This window comes from Atta colombica, unplaced genomic scaffold (assembly GCF_001594045.1).
Source record: "Atta colombica isolate Treedump-2 unplaced genomic scaffold, Acol1.0 scaffold29, whole genome shotgun sequence".
Lineage (NCBI taxonomy): Eukaryota > Metazoa > Arthropoda > Insecta > Hymenoptera > Formicidae > Atta > Atta colombica.
This window is the reverse complement of record NW_017259392.1, coordinates 31,570-41,948: the sequence shown is the minus strand read 5'-3', so window position 1 is coordinate 41,948 and position 10,379 is coordinate 31,570. Positions and strand designations below refer to the sequence as shown.

The window sequence follows — 10,379 nt, the reverse complement described above, 5'->3', positions numbered from 1 at the left end:
AAGTAATTTTATATAATTATATATAAAATATTTTTTCCCAGAATAACATTAAAATTTGAAAAAACTTTTAAATTTAAAAACTTGTAATTAAGATAAAAAAATAAACTAATTATAATATAAAATAAACAACTTTCAAGACTTCAGATTATTTGTTCCGACTTCTTTTTCGCCATATTGTAATATTCATTCTTCTTTTTATAAGAGTTCTTAGAAAGGTTTCCGATCCATATTTAGGACCATAGTATCACGAATATTCGGTTCAAATTACACTTGAAGTGTAAAACATAAGTGTAAAACACACAAATGAAAAAACACATAGACTGCATGAATGCATCAAACGCATCAACTGCCTCAAGTCAAAAGAGAAGCAATTATTGCGCTAGAAGAAGTGTTAAGAATTTAATACGGTAGTACAATCTGGGGAATTCGTAGCACTTTCGAAGCGCTTTTGAAGCGCGCAATAGCTAATTTGGAACAATTTTCTGTGCAGTCTACGCGGTTCATGCATGACTCGAAACGCGCCCTATCACTCTGATAGCATTTTTGGTCCTACCGGATTTGCACTAACTTCGGTTAAAAAATGCTTCGCTTGGTTGATGTTACATGCTTTAATAGGAGAGCATGGAACATCATTATTTCAACTCAAGTTAGTGCAAACTCGATCGGACCGAAAACGCTATGAGTTTAGCGTAACATCACCTCCGCATAAGAATGAATTAAGCAATATAAGCAACAGAGCGCGTTGTTGCGCGAAGGATCTGCCTTAAGATTACAGGATTTTCCTTCTCCTATTATGGTAAACGTGAATATTCGTATATCCGCCATTTTTATTCCTTTTCCTATTCCTGTTTCCACTCCACCGTTGAGCTGGGAAGGTTATGATCGTTACAGTTATTATAGATTACAGCTTCTAAGCTCTGTTGGAAACCTTATAGCTTTGTATTTATGTATTTCTGCACTTCGAAATTTTACCATAAGATTAAAAGACGAAAAGAAGGATAAAAAAAAATTGAAATATTATATATTAACAAAGGCAAAAAAAATTTATAAAATATCTTGTTGCAGATGCGATAAATTGTATCAATAGATCATAAATTGTATCAAAAAGATATTCGATTATTTAAATTTCCTGTGGATAATATTCTTCGACTTGCTGTAAAATAAATACATGACTTGTGAATAAACATTACTACACTTCCTCGTAGATGAGAAATTTCAATCTTTTTTTTCAAATTGACATACATATTTGGCACCTTATCTAGAAATAACCTGAACACCAAATACTCTTCCTGCACTAATATTACAATAGATATTCAACTGATTTTGAGAGCAAAAATGGAATGAAAGGAACTATAAAATTTCAAGCAAATACAAATCATAACCTATAATGAATATAACCCGTTACAACTCAGTGATGGAATGGGGGCAGAAGACAGAACAAGGAGTAGGAAAAGGAATAAAAATGGTCGACGCGAATACCTGTTTTTAATGCTCTACTTTTACGTAAGCGCATTCTGATTATATGGAGGTATGGGTATGCCTAATTCTTTGAATCCAATACCTCCTACGCTCTCTCTCTCTCTCTCTCTCTCTCTCTCTCTCTCTCTCTCTCTCTCTCTCTCTTTCTCTCTCTGTTCCTGGACTTCGTGGAACGAATCAAAATAAATCACTAGGTTTTTCCGCTGCATTGCCTAAGAAATAAGCTGTGTTCATTTTTTAATCTTTTATGAAACATCCTTCCAAATCCTACTATCTCTAAAACGAAATCCTTATCGTCTACATATGTGCATATATAAGTGTTCCGAGAACAGTAAACTCGCGTTCTGTCTAAATGCGAATATATAACTCATTCTAGACTTAGTTAATAAACTCGTCTGGAGTAACCCATACCTTATAGAATTTTATTATAGGAAATATAAGACCGAGCTATATTAATCATAATTGTTAAATTACAAAACTGAACTGTGTAATCATAATTATAATTATAAAAAATTGTACCTATGAGCGTTTATTAATTGTAAACTTTAATTTCATACAGATCTCAGTAGTTGAGCATTGGAATGCGAATAAACTATTTTATTTTAATATATTATATAAGAAAAATGTTTATGCAACTATTTTATTGTAATATACCACTAGCTTTAATTAATTAATTAAATTGATGAATAAACGATTGATTAACGAATCGGAGTCGTTATTTCGAAAGATATTCCATTTTAGTGTACAAATCTTTCTTAAAAAATTATGCCAGTACAACACATAAACAGTTAACAGTTTTACATAACAGTTTTCATTTTCAAAGATTCATTTTAGATAATTTTCTAATCTTAGTTTATTGACGATGCAATAAAGAGCAAGAAATCTGTTCAATTTATGAAAAATTTATAAAAATTGATTGATTATAATTTCAAAATAAATTAGAAAAATTAATTATCATAATTAACCTTACCTTTTTAGTCAAATTCGCATCTATAGTTCCTAATCCTCCACTGAACATTATGGGTTTAACCCATTCTCGTTTAATTCCTGCAACATCTGTCGCCCCGTAAGAACGTGCGAAACCGCATATTAGAGGTTCTCCAAATTTGTTTCCATAATCGGAAGCACCATTGCTTGCTTCAATTATTATTTCCAGTGGCAATGCTAGATTAGTGGAATAAATGTTATCTTTTTCTTCCCATGGTAAATCATAGCCTATGATAAATAAATAGAATTAAACAATAAAAATCTTTATAAAGATTATGCGTTTCGCGTTTCCTCCGTGTCCAGATCCATTCTTGGAATGTCAACGTTTCGTGAACTTTGCAGTCCACGTCATCAGGAGGAGCAGCCTGATACTGAGCTGTTCCTCCGGGTCGTTTCCTTTTTATATTACGCTACTTGTTAGAGTGATGGAAGGAGGGGGGAAGTGGGAGAAATCGGCCAGTCTTCAATAATCGAGAGAATGATTTTCCATACTTTATGTTATAGCCATTATCTCTATTTAGATTGTTAGAGTGTTTTTATATCTCTACGGCTTCTCTAAACTTTCTTGGAAAATATGATATAATGTCATTGGCTATTGCGGTAGTTTTGTCAAATAGTATTTGATGTCCTGTTTTGATGTTGTGGTTCTGATAATGCTGATTGATGTGTTTTAACCTGACTGTTTTAGACATTACGTTCTTTTATCCGTAGGTTGATCATTCTCCCAATTTCTCCAATATATACTTGCCCACAGGAACAAGGTATTTTCGGTATTTTGTATACTCCTGCGGAGTTGAGTGGAAGTCTTTGATCTTTAGGATTTCTTAAGATTTGTTCTATTTTTTTGGGTGATTTAAAGATAGTTCGGATATTGTGTTTGTTAATATCCTGCCAATCCAATTTATTGTTCCTTTGATATATGGGAGAATGAATAGGATCCTTTCATCTGATTGTGTGTTAGAGATCACTGTCTTGTTTGCATTATTAATTGTTTTGATAATGTGTTTTTTGTCGTGTCCGTCTTTTTCTGTAAGGCTTAAATTTAAGTTATTCTGTTCTTAAATTTAAGTAATTTGAGTTCTGTTTGTAGATGTTCTTTGTCAGAGATGGTGATATTTCTTTCCCCTCCCCCCGCCCCTACTCACAATTCTCTTCTTTCCACTATTCCAACAAATAGCATAATATAAAAAGGAATGATCTGGAGGAACAGCTCATTATGCTGTTCTTCGTCCTGATGAAGTGCAAGATTCACGAAACGTTGACATTCCAAGAATGGATCTGGACACGGAGGAAACCCGCGAAACACATAATCTTTATAGAAAGCATCTTTATAGAAAGCATTCGCGGAAGCAAGAATATAATAAAAATCTTATTAGACCATACATGTGAGAACACGCAACAAAAAAATAGGAATTAAAGGCCTATAACAGTCAGAGCTGAATCTTAAATAATTCAATGTAAATATATACATAGAGGTATACTATATGAATATACATACAGAAAAATGTATTTACATAAATATTACTTGTTTCAAGTAAATAATAAGAGTATTTTAAAATTATATTATCAAGAAAATATTCTTTGTAATGAATATCGTTACTCAAAGAAGAAGAGAATAAAAATTGCATTCTCTCTTAGCACTGATATTTTTCTGCATTTTTTACACTGCCGTTCATGGAAGTTCAGAAATAAATTTCATCGATCGTGTAAAAAATTAAGACATAAAACAGCAATTGTATTATTTTTGAAATATTTTAGATCACTTGTACACATACTAGCAATTGCAAAAGCTTTATAAATTAGTTTTAATTTTGTATGTCAAAAAGTATTTGTCTTTACTTCGTACAACATTGATTGATATAATTAATAAATTTCAAAAATTCGATCAAAAAATACAAATATGAGCTCATACTATAGTGTATGTTGCTAATCCTGCCTATCTCCATAAGGGGAACAGACTAGCAAAAACTTTATAAATTATTTTTAATTCAATTTTTGACATAAAATATATTTAAAAAATAAGACGATTGCTGTTTTATGTCTTAACTTTTTACACGATCATTCGATAAAATTTAAGGTAACTCTGGCAAATACGCCGCGCTGGGATTTACGCCGTAAAAGTCAGAAAAAATAAAAGGAATGGGGGTAATTTTCACAACTATTCTCTATTATATACTTTTATGTTATTTTAGTATAATATTACGATTTCAGTTTCTTTCTGTTAATATTAATGAAATTATTGTCATTACATCATTTGTGTGAATGCGTCTCGCAGATAAAAACTAAAAAAAACGTCGAAATGTTTGAAACTTATATGTATTCGTAAGGATAATATACAAGGACAATATACAATTGAATACGCTCCAATTACCGCGTTTTACTTTCATATGCCATTATTATTATTGTTTAGTTTTAGAGAGTCACAGAAATATAATTTATTAATTATTTTCGATTGTAATTTTGAAACGATCCATAACTGAAGTCTTCTTTGCATGTATGGGTGAGTCATCTCTTTTTCTTTCTTTAATAAAAGTTGGATAGAAAAATTTTGCTAATTTTTAATCAATAGAATTTTTTTTTATCAACAGAATTTTGCAACATCAAGTCTGCAAATTTGATAGTGACTCATTACACATCCAAAGGAGAATTATTAAATCTGTATTTGCTGAAGAGGAATCCAAAGTTAGTCGAAATATACAATTATATTAATTTATGGAATAAAGAAGTAATAAGCATACATTTTATTATTTTGCGTACTGTCGATAATGCTACACTCTCACTTGTCCTTGGTCATTTACATCATTACTGCAATATTGGAATATTATTATTACCCTACAGCATCAAAGTTGCAGCAACAATGCTGCATTACAGCAATATTGCATACGTAAATATGAAACCGGAATTTACCAATAGATGGCCATAACTAACAATATAATTGCCATCAGACGGCGCTATTGACGCCATTTTCTTGTTCTGACATCTGACAAAGATTTTCAACTCACAACAATACAAGTTTCATACAACAGTATAGTTTATAATAGCGTTGAACATGTCGAATTTTGTGCCTGGAAACTACGATTTGCGGACAGCATTTTCTGTTACCGTTTGAAGAAAACTGCTGCAGAATCGCATGCTTGTCGAAGCTTACGGTGAGCATGCTCTTGGTAAATCACAGTGCTTTGAGTGGTTTAAAAAATTCAAAAGTGGTGATTTTGACGTGAGAAACGAAGAACGTGGAAAACCACCGAAAAAGTTTGAAGACAGCGAATTTCAAGCATTGTTGGATGAGGATGACGCTCAAACTCAACAACTCGCGGATCAATTGAATGTGACACGAGAAGCCGTCTCCATACGTTTGAAATCCATGGGAAAGATCCAGAAGATGGGAAAATGGGTTCCATATGAACTGAATGAAAGACAGCAGGAAAACCGAAAAACCACTTGCGAAATGCTGCTCGCCAGGTACAAAAGAAAGTCATTTCTCCATCGAATTGTGACTGGCGATGAAAAGTTGATATATTTTGAGAATAAGCGTAAAAGATCATGGGTAACTCCGAATCCATCGACATCGACTGCAAGGCCAAATCGCTATGGACGGAAGACAATGCTCTGTGGGATCAGAAAAGTGTGAGCTAAAACCTGGCGAAACCGTTAATACTGAACGCTACCGACAACAAATGATCAATTTGAATCAAGCTTTGTGTAAAAAACAATCGGAATACTAAAAAAGGCAACACAAAGTGATTTTGTCATGATAATGCACCATCACACACAGCAAAACTGGTCAAGGAAACAATTGAGGCATTTGGTTGGGAAATACTTTCGCATGCGGCTTACTCACCAGACTTGGATCCGTCCGATTACTACTTATTTGCATCGATAGAACACGCACTTGTTCAGCAGCGCTGAGCACTTCTTACGAAGATATACGAAAATGGCTAGATGACTGGTTTGGCTCAAAACAATTTTTTTGGCGTGGCATCCACAAATTGTCAAACAGGTGGAAAAAATGTATAGCTACTGATGGGCAATACTTCGAATAAAATATTTTTTATCATTTTCATGCAATAAACGTGTATTTTCTATTAAAAAATTCTGGTTTCATATTTACCTGGTATTGCAACAATATTGCAGCGATATTACAAATTCTGTGCTGTATGGAATAATATTACATGCTATGTATTATATATTTATATGGATACATGAATGTTATTTGCCTTTTCACATAAAGTAACTTCCTCTATTAAAATTTATAGCTTTAATAAATAAAAACACTTAGATAATATACCTGGAATACAGAGATTACCAACACTATAACCAGCAGTGCCGGCTATGTAATATCCAGCTCTACCAATTCCTTGAATGTCCCTCAATCGACCTCCAGTACCCGTTGTGGCACCACTACAGTTTATTGCATGTTTAAATAAGAGCACATGCAGACATAATCAGTAGAAATTTCATGAAAATATTTCAATATTTGTATTATTTAGAAAAAATAAATAAAATAAATTACAGAACGTTACAGTCTCTTTAGTTACTTACGCAACATAATGACAATATTTTTCTAAACAGAGAGACGCGAAAATAATTTCACAATTAATTCAATTTTTTAAATTAGCTACATTTGCTTTTTAAAATCAATTTTTTTTTATTTTACATATCGAAAGTATCATAAAATCGAAAGAAATATTTTAAAAATAAAATATATAAAGACATGTATTAGGTAAAAACAATTAAACACGCGCAACATATGCGTTTATGTTGTTTTAAACAAGGTCATTAATTAAGACTTTTATAGTTAAAGTACACTAAATTCAAATAAAATAAAAAAATATGATTTATTATATCTCAATTTAAAAAAAAATGCAATACATTTCGGAACCACTAGTCTTTCTTCAGTTAATTACATTCATGATGATGGTAAAAACTTTTTTTTTGCGTCGTTTTGAACCGTTAATAGTAATGGACATAAAGCACAAACGGATATCGCAATGTAGATTTTTCTTTAATGATCACTGTCAGTACACAATGGTTGTGTACTGAAAATCATCATACACAATGATAGTAATCATTAAAAAAAAAATCTACATTGCGATATCTGTCTATGCTTTATGTCCATTATTGTTAACCGACTTATGTCAAATACGTTTTTATCATCATTATGAATGTAATTATCTAAAAAAGGATCCATGATTTCGAAACGTATTATAGTTTTTAAAATTGAGATGTAAATCGTTACTTTTTTATTTTATTAGAGAATACTTTAAAAGGCTCGATTATTGATCTTGTTATATTGTTATATTGTTATATTGTATATTTAAAAAATAATTTAGTTATGTAACATTCTGTTGTAATATATTTTGAAAAAAGCAAGGAATGTGGAATAAGTTACTAATATGAAATAGTGGCTTATTTTCTAAACATCGCTGAAAGTTGTTGCAATTGCTATCAAACATGTCATAACAAGCAATGAGTCAATCCGACACAATAATAATAAATTAAAATTCATCATAATAAATATTTATTTTTTTTTTATATCAGGAGATTCGGCAGCACTTTCATGTTCTCATAAACTGAAGGTAAGTGCTTATATTATATAGACGTTTTTTTAATAATGTTGCATGAACAATATTATGTAAATTGCAATTTCTAACTTATTGTTACGGAAAGATTTTGTCATATGACATGTGAGTAATGTGAAATACATCGAGAATTGAAATATATAAGTTCCATATTTCCATTAGCAACTTATTCGTGATCAGGTAAGTTAAATTATAGGATGTATTTCAAATATTAGCTTATTTACGATTATAAATTATATCCAGATAATCAAATCTGAAAAGACAGATTTTGAGCAGTCTCCCTGATGAAAATTTTTCTCGAATTTTTATACGAATTGGAACATTTTTCAGAAATACTTAGAAATATTTAGAAAGTTTATATCTTCTCTCAAAATTTTTCATACAAGTGAATTTTGAAATATTCTAAAATTTCTCATCCCGTAATTTTTAAAAAGTATTTTTAAATTTTTTAGATTTTATAACATTTCATCATAAATTATACTTACAAAAACTCTTAAAAATCTTACTATATTTATCTTACTATATTGTAATTAACAAATCTTACTATATTGTAATTAACATATATGAAAAATTTTGAGAAAAGATACAGATTTTCTGAGAAATGTTCCAATTTGTATAAAAAATGTGAAAAAGTAATAAATAAAATTATAGAGAAATTCTGAAAAATTCTAAGAAATTTTCACCAGCGCTGCTATCAATTTCTGATTGCAGAAAGGCAACAAATTGTACACAGAATTTGTACTATCAAATAATGTTAGCAAATTGCTGTCAAAAATGCTGACAAAGCTTACTGACATGCTCTGCCAGCAAATTGGTGACAAAAATCAAACAGAATCGGCTGACAATAACCTGATGACAGATTGGCAGCGAAAATCGAGCAAGATCTGTCATTTTCACATACGACCTCGCCACGAGATGGATTTATTTCTCATAAAAAGAAAATATCCAGGAATCCTATAAGAATTACTATATGTAAATTGAATAGGCAAATCTCTTAGAAATTTCCAAGCTCTTTCGGAGTGCTTTCTGAATCTCCGAATATTTTTTTGACTATTTTAACTTTGTCATGTTTATTTTGAAATGTGAAGCTAATAGATAACATTTAAGCAATAAAACTGTATTCATTGTTTCTCCAATTTTCACACTAGTATATAAATATATTGTATATAGTATATAGTATATAAATATATTGTATAATTATGTATAATTATATATAACCGTTTATATATACGCAAAATTTCTTATAAGAAATCAGATCGATTTAAATGAAAATGACAGCTCTTGCTTGATTTTTGCTACCAATCTGCTACCAGATTCTGTCAATAGATTCTGTTTGATTTCTGCTGCTAATCTATTTGCATAGAATATTAACAGATTTTGTCGACAGAATAGAAGCAGAATGCGACATCAATTATGTCAGTCTGCTAACATCTTCTGATCAAATCTGCTACCAGTTTATGGTCATTCTGCTAACATTTTGCTATCTGACTATATTCCATATTATTAGCTTTATTTGCTAGCTATGTTCAATAATGCTAATATATTTTCTATGTTATACAATAAAAATATAAACCATTTTTAATCATTTTTCGTGATTGATTTACAATAATAAACTAATTTGAATAAACTAAACTTTATTTACTTTTGTGTTATTTGTTATTATTATCGAAATTTCGGTATTCCATATTACATCCCATTTTTTAAACCACCCATTTTCACATTTTTTACTTTTTTATTAATATTGATGTTGGACTTAAATTTTAGTGATTTTCATTTATTGAATATTGCAGCTAATATATTCCTCAAGAATTCTGTGCAAATTTAAAGTCTTTATATGCATTTATATCGGAACAATTAATTTAAAAAACGCTATTCCATATTCTTTGCTTTTACCATACAATAAAATATAAAGTCTCAAATATATTCGTTTTCCAATTACTAATATATCTACTTATATGAAATAATGAGATGATATAAGTAATACAAAGAAACGTTTCATTGAAATTATTCTATATTATTATTTTGGAATACTTTTCGGCAAAATTTTAGCATTTCAGAAAAATTTTAGTTTAATTTCAGCGATTTTTCAGTATGTTATGAAAAATTCACTTTCAGTTTTTTAATATTAGGTGTACAACTTTGATTCCGCTGTTTTTTTTTCCGAAATTCTTTATTGTAAAAAACTAGTTATACATTTAATTCAAAGTATTGTCCATCGCTGGCCACTACTTTCTCCCATCTTTCGGGTAGCGTACGAATCCCGCGTCGAAAAAACTGGTCATCTTTTGAGGCTATCCACGAATCGATCCAATTTTTTACTTCTTCATAAGA

At 30.4% G+C, this 10,379-nt stretch overlaps 1 protein-coding gene across 3 annotated transcripts in view; it reads right to left on the bottom strand.

Annotated features, from left to right (window-relative positions):
• The window catches only part of LOC108690013 (phosphoribosylformylglycinamidine synthase), a 49,733-nt gene that overhangs the window by 16,160 nt on the left and 23,194 nt on the right, over window positions 1–10,379 (bottom strand). For 2 of the 3 annotated variants that reach the window (XM_018197056.1, XM_018197058.1), the window contains 2 exons: window positions 6,755–6,867; window positions 2,450–2,694 (listed from right to left, as the gene is read on the bottom strand). In XM_018197056.1, coding sequence (XP_018052545.1) covers window positions 2,450–2,694; window positions 6,755–6,867 — 358 coding nt within the window. The remainder of the gene's footprint in view (window positions 1–2,449; window positions 2,695–6,754; window positions 6,868–10,379) is intronic. The other variant, XM_018197057.1, reaches the window with a different exon arrangement.